Here is a 12373-nt window from a genome sequence, read left to right on the forward strand (position 1 = left end):
CCTGCAGAGCCTTCCTGCCCTCGAGCAGATCGACACACGCACTTAGCTTGGTGTCATCTGTAAATCAATGAATGCAAATCTGACTGTACTGCTGAATTTATCACATCTTACTATAAAGTAACCATTTGCTCACTCTTAACCTTTATCACATGCAAAAATAAAGTTTTCCATGTAAGCCTGACAAAGTAAGCAAATCACTGTAAAGCCTCAAAAATTCTATAGCGTTTTCTAAATACTACAGTTATTGGTCTTTCATCTATCACTTTCCACCCTATGATAGTTTCTGATAAAGGCAGGGGCAAGGTGCTTTAGAACACAACTACCCTGTGTATCCACTAGGAATTAAGTGTGTATGGCAGCTCTTTTTGGTTCAATGGGTACATCACAAAAATCACTGCAGTCATCTTGCAGCATTCCAAATTGCGATCTTGGAAAATGGACTTCACAACATGTTCAAGTCCTAGATCACAATTTTAAAACGAAATTGTTTTGAATTAAGTTCTTGCGAGCTGCCTTTGGAGGTGATTTTGATCTAGAATTAGATCTGGGCTCTGACACAAAATGTCACCACTCTTACTGCTCTTCTAGTTCCAAGGTGCCTTTTCACTGAGTTACAAAAAGTACAGAATACAAACATCACTCTGATAACAGTGGCTTGTATAAAATGTGCATGTCCACAAAAAATGAGATGTGATCCAATACAAATGAGTCTTTGTACGATGAATTCCAAGATAAGTTTGTTCTCTTACCCTCTCCTGAACTTCTAGATCTGCACTCTGTACGAACTGAGGCAAGCGCTCAATCATCAGCTGTGTAATTTCCTGAGCTGCTTCCTTTTCCCCAGATTGTTCTTTCTGCTGTAGGATGGATGCATAGAGCTTCACCATGTTCTGGACGTAAACTGCCTGGATGTGGCCTGGTAGAGTTGTAACTTTAGGCCTCAGCATTGCTTCTAAAGTTTGGTTTGCTTCCTCAAGGTGTCTAAAAAGAGTGAACATATGAAAGACAATAATTGAGCAACTTCAACATTTTGTCAGTCTTCATAAAGAATTTTTCAAAAACCTCTGTTAAAGTACAAAGTGTTACAGAAAGACAAGTGAGACTACAAATACCTAATCATTTGCTCTCTGCATCTTTTCCCCTTTCAAATGACAGCAGTAACATGATATAGAGGAATCCACAACTTTATCCTTTTAAAGAAGGGGGAAGGGGAGGGACACCTCAGCTTCCACCTCTACAGTTTCAGTATTTTCTCCATTAACTAAGCGTTGCACATTACGTGCAACTGCACTGACAACCTGGGACTAGCAGCCCAGGTACTTTTCTGCCATTCTGTACTTCACCACTGCATCAGTGAGGTGGTATTTCCAACCAGTTACTGAACAAAAATAAAATGTGGATGCCCCATCTCTGGAAGTGCTCAAGGACAGGTTGGGTGGGGCCCCTGGCATCCTTACCCATGGCAGGGGTAGCTGGAACTAGATGTTTAAGGTGCCTTCCAACCTAAGCCGTTCTATGATACAACACCATGGTACGTCCAATTTATGAAAACGAAGGCTAGGTAAAGCACGTGTGCATGCACACTCAACCAAGAGACGAATATATCTAAGATAAAAGTTAACGTTGACACAACACTAAAGATTGTGCTACTGCTGGTACAGACCAGTTTGGGACAGAAATAATACTTCTCATTCTCATGAAAAGCAAGCTCTGCAAAAACCTCTCATAGGCAAAAGAGGAAGAAAAGCAAGAAAAAAACATTTCAGTCAAATAGGCTCACTGTATACTTTCCCTATTGTATAAATAGGGTTAGACTTTTATCATTAAAGAGTTCAATCACTGGCTTAAGGTCTTGACTGCTTACATCCACAATCATGCCTTATTGTATGAGTGGGCAGGAATACAGAGGAAAAAACAGGAAAAAACAGATACTCAAAATGAAGCATCTGCCTTGAGTAGAGGAATCTCATGGGGCGAAGGAGCAGGAAAGAAGCAATCCTTTTGTCAGTAATAAGGGTGCACATTCTGAGCCATCCTCCTCTCAAAAAGTAGTTTTTAAGGATCTGAATTTGTGTCTGAAAGAAGCTGTTCAAAGTGTCATCCCAATTGCACTTACTCAGAGAATTCCCCACATATCCAAGCAGCAGCATAAAGCACCTCACAGATTCCGTTCCTCTGGGTGTTGCTGGCTATGAGATGAGCGTTGTCCAAAAGCATAGCCATTTGAGAAACTGCAAATTTACGAATAGCTTTAACTCTGATAGCTACATCTAACATCTGAGCTGCTATAAGATGTCCATGCCGTGTGCCTTCCAATCGGGTCAGTTCCACCAAGATGCTTATGTACCTACAAAAAGCAAAAGGGACACAATTTCATTAATGGACAATCACGCATTGCCACTGCTGACCATTTCAAATTTGACACAAAACCACTGACCATTCAAAGTTCGTGATATATTGGTAATTGGACTGACTACAAATATCTATGATTTTAGTCAGCAGCTCATCCCGGTACGTTGTCCCTTCCGCTTTATCCACGTGAATCATCAATTTCTTCACTATCTCCATCAAGTTCTTCTTCGAAACCTGTTAAAGAGTTATCGGAGGGTTGAACCAAAAATAAGCTATTTCCTGTACGGGCAAATTCTTCTAAATCCAGTAAAGCAACTGCTAAACTCTTTGGTGGACCTATGTTATTGCGTTAACAAGAAATCAGAACCAAGGGCAAAGACCCCCCCGAATGAAAAGCACTTTACTACAAAAATTGTACACACAGTCCTTTCACAGATCAAGTGTTCTCACCACAAGGTTGCCCCTGTAGCCTATGCACACTTTATAAACTGCTCTGCATAGCTGCAGAACGTGTGCACAAAGCTGGCTGCACACAAAAACAATCAGAATGAAATTCCGTATGTCATTAAGAAGGCATAACAAGACTGAAAGGGCAAATTTGACAAAGAAGCAGCTTAAAGATGCCTTTTCAGAGTGCTCCAGACTCTTTCCCATTCTTTATATAACTTATGTCAACCCCAGCTGTCGGGTGCTGCAACGTGGACTGCAATGCAGAAGAGGAGTGACTTATCCCAGTATGTCCACAGCCACTTTCCACCTAGAGGAAGGAGCAGTGAATTCTTAGGCCTTCTGAGTTCAGGCACTATGGAAGTCACCCAAAGTCTTTCCACAGTTGGAATGTATTTAAAGCCCTCGTATGCTGTACCAGATCTTTTATTTGCAAGAAGTGCCAGAAGAAGTTTGGCAGTTATTCTCACAATGCTACTGAGGAGAGGAGAAGAGAAAGGTGTGTGTTTTTTTGTTTGTTTTTTAAACATTAGCCTCCTAAACAAGTGGTCACATGGACTGGAAGGGAAAGGAAATAGGTGAGGAAACATACCATGCCATACAGCAGATCTAAAGCTCTGAGACGGATAGACTCATCTTTGTCATCCAAACATTGGAGAATGAGATCCTTGTGAGACTGAACTGACTTAGGATGTGTTTTCAGGATTTTGGACATAGCTAACAATCCCAGGTATTTCACTGTGAAAGGCAAAATAAAACTTCTTTCCAAATATAGAAATACTGTTGTGTTGCGCATGAAAACTTAATATTGACTGCTTTTATTTACACCAACTTTTACATGTTCAAATAACTCTCTCTGATGAGGATCATTTTTGAGAAACAGCACATCGCAGATTTTCCTTCATTTTATAATCCCCCACCCCCCCCCCCGTACCCATAGTCCACAGTCATCACAGCCTTCTTGCACTTCAGGCTTTATCATTGATTTAAAGATATCATTTAACATATAGAACCTATGGGTTTTGAGAGTTAGCATCCTAAGATGAACACAGCTTAAAAAGCATGAAGAAGACTGGTGTATTAAGCAGGAGCCCTGTTCTCAATGAAAAAAGAGGCAGGAAAACAGGTCAAGAAAAGCTTTTGCACAAAGAAGGTTTTTACATTGTTCTTTGTAGTCACCAAAAAAGCAACCGTTCCTACATTTTACTATTATGCTTTCACTACAGAATAGCCCTCACTACTCTGCAAGCAGGAAGTTTATAAAAAGGGGTAGGAAGAGAAGTGTTTTAGATTTTCAAGACCACAAGCAGTAGTAATAACTCATCTGTTTTAAAAAAGCTCCTTATAAGAAATGTTCAACATAGAAAATTATTTCCACATTACAAAACCAGCAGTTGCTTACAACATATCAGGCACTATAATAATGAGTAAGCTGTTTGGAGCAAACTCATTGCTCTAAGACTGCTGCAGTTTCCCCGCAGTGACTTGTTGCTAAAAGCTTCCATGCAGACAAGCAACATACTTACAGTTCTGGTCAGAATCTTCTATCAATATTCTTAACTTCTGTACACAAAGCTGGGAAAAAGAGAGACCGTGCTTATTACAAGCCTCAAAAATCTAGATTAAACTGTTTGTAAAGTTTACTCGATACACAAAGGTGGCTAGAGCATGCAAGGAAGCATTCTAAGGAAGACTTGCAGCCTCTGGTAAGACAGACTTGTTGCATTTACAGATTTCAGAACAAAAGGAAGAGAGTTCTTATGATTGCATTGATACAAAATGAAGAAAACAGAAAACCTTTAAAGGAGGGGAATTTGCATATTAAACCAAAGAAAATAACAGAATTTATATCAGAAATGCTTCAGTCTGTAGGATTCCACTTATGTGAGAGCTCTTCAGTGAGCTATTTATTGCTTTCACAAAGGAATGTAATCCAATTTCTCCATAGCATTTGGTATTACACAGTAGAGCAGAACAAGTAACACCCACCAGAACCCAAACAGTGTTATACCTGGATGCTAGCGCTGTGATTAGGCATCCCAGAGGATAGTGAGATCAAAACTGAAATAAACAAACAGAGGTTTCAGTTACTATATTCTGAATGAATATAACGTAACACAAAGGTCAACAGCTAACTCAGCTCACAAGGAAAGATAAGTTTTTGTTATCTTTTTGGTGAGCTAGGGAGGAGAGAAGGCTGTAGTTCTTATACTTTATGAAAAGTAATAAATATCGGGGCACGAAAAAAAATGTAAAGGCATGAGCTGTTGGAACAGCCAGGTCAAAGCTGCTTTATATTACACTTTGCTCTCATTAATGTGTATTTTACTGATATCACACAGCAGTCATGGCTGTAAATATGTCACCAGCTACGGCACAGATGAATTTAAGTGTACACTTCCCTAACGTAATGAAATGCAGCAATGGATCCTAGAGTTTATATAAACTGGAGTTTTTCATCAAGCCAGCAAGAGACTCAAGGCTACATCAGCTCCTGCTGTTGATCACATTGGACATTTGTAAAGCAACGACAACACGCGACCCATGGCAGGAAAGGTGGTGGTATCTTGTTAACTACTGTTGTCACCTAGCACGTCCATGCCAGCACAATCCTTTACCAAGCCAGTAACACAAACTGATCTTAGTCACTAATAAGCGCAGTGCCATTTAACTCCCCATAATCCTGCAGAACTACATTTCTGGGAAGGAGTGTGGATAGTAGCTTTTCAGGCCATGCAGGGAACTGGCAGGTGCAAGGTGCTGCTCTGATGCAGGTACTCAGCTTCACATTCTCCAAATCCAAGTTTTACACTATAGCCCCTTAGCAGGCCTCCCTGAGGTGATCTTAGTGAGTGAATTTCTCTTTGAACCACAGATTCAGGACAAGAGGGAATGGCCTCAAGTTGCACCAGGAGAGGTTCAGGTTGGAAATTAGGAGACATTTCTATTCAGAGATAATCAGGCATCGGAACAGGTTGCCCAGGGAGGTGCTGGAATCACCGTTCCTGGAGATGTTTTAGGAAAGACTGGACCTGGTTCCACCTGGTTCACCCTCTACACCATGAACCACGCACCATGGTTTAGTGGGTGATATTGGTGGTAGAGAGATGGTTGGACCAGATGATCTTGGAGGTCTTTTCCAACCTTAATGGTTCCATGATTTACCCTATTTTCTCTCAGGAAGACACCCTCTTATCCACAATGGAATTAGCCTCAGTGCTATTTTTTTCCTCACCATCATAACTTCATCTTGCATTTCCCTGATGGAATCAGTGAACATGAAGCAAGTGACAGGTCACCATTTCTTTGAACAGATCCAATGCAGTACGTTCCTGCATCATTATCCCTTGGAGAATCCCAAACTACCCATGAGACAGACTTACGGCCAAATTGTGGATATCAACAACCCTCCGCTTCCACATGAGGGCAGGAACGTGCCAGGTCTCAGCTGGAATACCACGTTACCCCATTTTGCCTTAGTTTCTTTCTCTATCCCAAGTAGTGAGTTCACATCCCTTCCCCGCTCAGAAATGAATGTAAACCATAGATCTGTTATTTCAGTGACCTCATTCAAGGAACTGCACCAAGTCTACTTTATTTCTCCAATTCCACAGCTTAAGAAAAAAGCCTACTATTTCTCCTCACATAAGAAAATGTCGTCAATGTTTCCATTAGGCATTGATCATGTTCTTGATTTTATTGCTGCTGGCATATTTCAGTTCTAACACCACTTAGGAGCTTGATTACAAATAACATTATATAAAATATAAATAATTACTCATCGTTAGTGCTTTGTTTTAGCCTTTAGCAAACAACACATAGCTGTAATAACTTAGCCTCATCTACTGACAACAAAGGATTTCAGTTACAGTTACGTAGTGAAAGACATCACTGAAAGTTTGCCAAGCGATTTAATTCGGTTATAGAAATACATTAAGTTAAAAAACAGTCACAATTAATTCATGACAAAGTTCATCGTGTTCTTTCTAGGTCACAAATTTCAGTTCTCACCTGCTATTACTGTGTTCACACATTCATACAAGAGAGACATGGCTGAGGTGCTGAAACAGAAACCAAGTATTTTAAATAGGGAATAAAACCATCACATTTTGAAGAGTTGTCAGCAATATCTTAGAGCTAGTTAACACCTTTAATTACACAGGAAATTGCCAGCATTCTGTTCCATATACCTCCCAACTAGAGGAAATGATTCTCGCTTATAAATGGGAGGGAGGCAGTACAGCTGGCTACTGAAAGTAGGGGAGGGGAAAACAGCTGATTCTGCAGTCCTCTCCTTGACTTCCAAAACAGAATGTAGCAGAGATGGATTAAGTCATTTCTTCTCTGAGAAGATGCAAATAACAGTACTGTAACAGGAGGTCTAAGGAAGGAAATGGTTACTCAAAATCTCGGTCCCAGTTTCAGAGCACTGAACCAATCTTGTCCAAGGATCAAATCAAGTCCTCTGCCCAAGGTCAAAAATTCACGATAAGAAAAGCAGATGGACAACCTCCAGGTCTTTCTCCCAAAGAGAATGAGTCATGCATGAACAGCAGACTCTTGCTCATTTCTACAAGCCAGCAACATATTTTCAAATGTCCTATTCTACTCCAAACGTAAATTCAAGAAAATTGTCAGTTGAACACTCAGTAAGTACAGTGAGATTGAGGATTTCACTTACAAAAACTGATTTATACGATGGAAACAGACACAAAGTGCCCCCCAGCCACACAGCAAGCCTTACAAGTAACAAAGGACTGCTTCCGGAGAAGCAGGTCTGCAAAGGTAATGAGCAAACAGCTCTGGAGGCAGCAGTCACAAACTGCTCCTGTGAAGGTCACTCAGCACATGGTATCCATGACTCTGGCATGCTCAGAGCTGGGACAATCACTTCTGCTCTCTATGCATTTTGTGGTAGGTGGCAGGCTGTTTGGCCTTATGCATGTGTGATATGAAACCCAAAATGACAGACAACGGAAGCCAATCAGAACAGGATTATGTCCTCAGAAATAATGAAAAGAATAGCTACTGTGGAAGTTGGAGAGGACACAGACAGGACTGAAGACATTCTGTTCATCTTGCTGCTTTTTCTAGTGAAGTACTGCTTCTAGTGAGTTTGTATGTATGCATCACTGCTGCAAAAACTCTCCTTAGCTGTTTGGATGCAAGCCTTCTGGCTGGTCTGCTCAGAACCAGCCTTACAAGCAGTACTACGAGGATGAAGAGAAATTGTTTGGCTAGAGCTCCCTCTCACTGCTACACAGATATCTGTTTTAAATTTTCTCATTCTCGTCCATCCTCATGCTCTGCCACATTAAGAGAAACTGATCTTAACCTTTGATAACTCCAACATAGTATGACACTCTTTCCGTAACTGGGAACATGCATTTATTCTTTCCTCCTTTCTGAGTTTAGTTCAGAAATAGATCCAAAACAATAATACAAACCAGCTTTAACAAGGCACAAAGATATCTACAAATTTCTTTATCTAACTGCACTTCCAAAAAAGTCAAGAGTCAAACGTGCAGATGAACAGAAGAGGCAAATACACAGCTGTTTTTAAGGCATAGTTTTTTTGTGTGTATTTGTTTAAATACATGCACCAAAGTAATCCCTGGCTTAAAATGAGTGAAATCGAAACATGCAAGCTTCTGAGAAATTCAAGACAGCCCACACCCAAAGGCTTTCATTAGGGTATTTTATCTCAGTCAAGTTTCTTAGGAATAGTCTTAATATTACTACTTTGATACTGAAACCAACACATTCAAGCTCAGGAAGAAGTTCAGAAATGCATCACTAGACCTAGCTACTGACCTACCTAACACACACTTTACCAATCCTGAATAAACAAAGTAGCATTTGTTATACATACCTGTGTATGAGGTTGGTCAGAGGCTCAATTAATTTCTTTCCCAGCCTAGGCTCTAATGGAGTAAGAGCACCAAACTATTTTAAGAAGTACAAACAAGAAACTGAATTAATAGCTGGTTTTAAGCAACATAAAAACATAATTTAAACTACAATTCATTATATTTAACTAAGCTATATTAAAATATTTTTTTCCTCTAAGTTCACAAATACTAGAAGAGATTCCTGGTTCGTTTTTTAACTAGCATTAAAGGTAACTATACCTACAAGCAAGAAACCTATTTTCATACCCAACACAGTTTAATGAGGATTCCAATCCTGTAAGCATAGGTAGAGAATACAATACTTGCCAGTTTTATAATTTTAATGAGAACCCAATTATTGGTTGACGATGTCATCAACTTGAAAAAGAGTGGAGCAAGAGAAAGGTAGTTCTTGGGATTGCGTCGAGCCAGCTCACAAATAACATTTACTGCAGCAGACTGCACACCTGGGAAACAGAAGCGAGAAAAGCAGAATTCTCATAAATACTTTAATTGTAATTGAAGTTTCTGGTGCAGAACACCCAGAACAAAAGCAGTTAAACATTCAGACTTGCACATTCCAAGAGGAATGGCTCAGCCTCATTACCAGTGATGAGGTAGTGAACTAAACACAGGAATGCAAGACAAACTCAGAAAGGATATTATTTAATTTTGGCTGCTTTCTAATATATCAAACTATGTATCTGCTTTGTGCCCACTATCAGACAACAGGACACTGACATTCTCCTCCCCTCCTTGCTGCAGATAGCTTGTTTGAGGGACACAGACAACAAAAATTAAAATCATTAACCTTATCCACCATAAAGTTTCCAAACACTGCTTCTTTAAAATGTATTTAGACATTTTTAATTAAACCAGAAAAAGAAAATCCTTAAACAAGATGACTGAACAAGTTAATTCTAATTGCTCAATCTCAATTTAATCTCAATTTGGAGTCTTCTAGTCTATGTTTCATAGCAGAAAGTAGTTTTTTCCATAAAGCATCATAAATAAGTAGTTTCTTCCTTTGTTTGCAGGTGTTTTTGCTTGTTTCTTTGTTTTTAATAAACATTGTCCCTGGAAGATGTATCTTACATGCCATTAACAAATCAGTCCAGTAAACATATCTACATTTTTCCTTCTAAACACACAAATCAACTGGACTTCGTAGAACTACAATGCACACAGATTCCTTGAAACAGATACACAGCATTTTGGCACAGTGAAGGAAGACTAGTACCTTCCAGTAACACCAATTAGAAGTATATTTTTAAATTTAAAAATAGAAAAAAGCCTACTGAGTTGTGTGAAATTAAGTACATCTATTGCCAACAACCAATAGCTACAGCTTTGTAGAAGTGCACAAGAAACAAAAAGCTTGAAATCAACTGAAATATTTTCAACAGTCAAGTTAAGCAACAAGCCACGAATCCCTAAGCAGCTTTGTCCCATTAAAGTTTAATCCACCGATGCAGTTTCAGTAACTTTGGCCTTGAAGAAAGAACTAGAACGCATTTTTAATATGGTAACATCTGTCAAAACTCTCATATGGCCATCTACCTATTCAAACATTGTGCTCAGAATTTTTTTCATTTTTCACTCCTCTCTACAAGCTTGAAAAGCATTTATACCTAAATGTTTTGGAGCAGAAGCAATTTAATAAAATCCACTCACCAGGATCTGGATCTTCGAGTTTCTCTTTAAGGCGAGGAAATGCAGGACGGAGGGACTCTGGGTATTTCAAGAAAACTTTGTACATGATTAACACTGCCTTCTTCCTGATATAAGGCTTCGTATGAGACATCTGTTAATGAAAGAATTGGGATCAGGCTCTTCGCAAATTTACATTTCCAAGATTCTTCTCAAGGCCCCTGTGTCCACATCAGTCTCTCTCAAAAATGTTTCATAGGAGACTTGGCTACTTCAGTTTCCTAAAACTCAGCTTCTGATGGATGAGCAAAGTACCATCATTTATCACCCCAACTAACAGAAATAACCAACGCAATCCTCCTGAGCCACAAAGGCTGTGAAGGGTCCCCAAAAGACTCAAAAGGAAGAAGTGTCAACTGTAATACGTAACAGTTCTAAATTTAACAGGTAGTTACCAGATTTGAACAAATTAACATCCTTTAATTATAGGAAAAAACATTACTCAGTCTTATCAACTCACCAGTGTCATGATGTCATTTGCCAAGTCCCTGGCAAGATCTGGAGTAACAAAACAGGACAAGCCAGTCAGTGCAACTCCAGTATCATATTGGTTAGGGCTACTCAGATCCTAAAAAAGGAAAAAGAAGCTCAAAAATTTAAGATCACACAGGATGTTGAGAAACTGTTTTTTCAGAACAATTTCATTCACTCAACAGATATGAAGCAGAGCTTCTGTTCCATGGGGATGTTTATATCAGCTATTAAGAGGAATGTCCTCCAACACCTGCTAAAATACAGCTACCACGGGGATTAATAATTGGCACGAGGAATTGTAATTAAATTATAGATGGGTGACTGCAACATAAAAGCAACTAGAAACACCATACCCTAGTGGTATTTCAGAAGTGGCAAAAACACTCAGACATGATCACAAATATATTTAAAATCCTAAAAGAAAGAAATGGAATTAAATACTAACACTGTTAAATCAAAACCAAATTGTCATCAGCCTCACTGGGAACACACTCTTGATGAGTGCATGACAGTGTCCTAGCTTAATATATTAGAGAAATGAAGCTGCTTTCCTTCCAAGCTGCTGACAGCACCATGACTTTCAGTGCATAAAGACAGAACACAGGCTATGGCGTAGAACACATTTCATTTGTCAAGTTTCTTTGCACTTATTTGTAGTCAATGTAGTATAGTCTTTCAAGTGTTAAGATTCTGACTCCTAACAAATATTAATACTCTTATCTGAGCATGTTCACATGCAGATTATAAAACCAGATCTCATGGAATACGGAGCATTACAGGATGAATCCTTAATTGCAGTTATTAGGAAACGAAAATATGAAGTGAACTGCAGAGACCATTTGCAAACAAACTGTGAGAATTAACAGTCTGGATTCATGCATACAAGACCACAGTAGGAGAGCTAAACACAAGCCTTCAGGCTTCTGTGTCATCATCTGCATCTCATTTTGAGACCTCTTGTAGGTGGGACAAAATTCAACTCTACTTCGAGAATAACTAAATTACTTCTTAAGGAGCAACAAAACTTTGCAACACATTCCGGCTTTAACATATCTGCAGTCTTTAGGAAAGATACTGGATAACATCCCACTGATCTTTTTTAAGCAAGCAAATACAGACAGTTGGCATGAGACAGCACAAGGGAAGCCTATGGACAACTAAGCATTCCATTAATCCCTCAGATTGTATAATCAAAGCAGACTGTAAACCAATATAATTCTACACCTTCATATTCCTTAAAAGAAGTTATTCCTTAAAAAAGTTGCACAGTTTTCAAAACACAAATAGGGAGACAGGGCAAGAAAAAAATTAAGAACTGAAATCAAGAGTTTACCTTTCGGATCTGATTAGTAGTCAACATAATTACATCAGTCCCTTCATGAAAGCACTGAGAGGCAGCTAGGTAACCAATTCTCTGTGAAAAGGCAAGAAGAATAAAAGCCACTTTTAAAAAGTAAGTTTAGACAATGTTTAGATGAACAACAACTGGTTGATCCACC

The 12373-nt window shown here is 39.2% G+C and overlaps 1 protein-coding gene across 2 annotated transcripts in view; it reads right to left on the reverse strand.

The window, feature by feature from the left end:
• AP3D1 (adaptor related protein complex 3 subunit delta 1) overlaps positions 1-12373 on the reverse strand; it is a 45047-nt gene that overhangs the window by 17046 nt on the left and 15628 nt on the right. For both annotated transcript variants that reach the window (XM_080565660.1, XM_080565659.1), the window contains exons 4-15: positions 12208-12288; positions 10861-10968; positions 10365-10494; positions 9018-9157; positions 8672-8745; positions 6811-6860; positions 4811-4860; positions 4326-4374; positions 3392-3537; positions 2438-2586; positions 2117-2347; positions 750-981 (exon numbers count right to left, since the gene is read on the reverse strand). In XM_080565660.1, the coding sequence (XP_080421786.1) occupies positions 750-981; positions 2117-2347; positions 2438-2586; positions 3392-3537; positions 4326-4374; positions 4811-4860; positions 6811-6860; positions 8672-8745; positions 9018-9157; positions 10365-10494; positions 10861-10968; positions 12208-12288 (1440 nt within the window). The remainder of the gene's footprint in view (positions 1-749; positions 982-2116; positions 2348-2437; positions 2587-3391; positions 3538-4325; positions 4375-4810; positions 4861-6810; positions 6861-8671; positions 8746-9017; positions 9158-10364; positions 10495-10860; positions 10969-12207; positions 12289-12373) is intronic.

The sequence above is a fragment of the Anser brachyrhynchus genome, assembly GCF_964034855.1.
Source record: "Anser brachyrhynchus genome assembly, chromosome: 23".
In the NCBI taxonomy this organism is placed as follows: Eukaryota; Metazoa; Chordata; class Aves; order Anseriformes; family Anatidae; genus Anser; species Anser brachyrhynchus.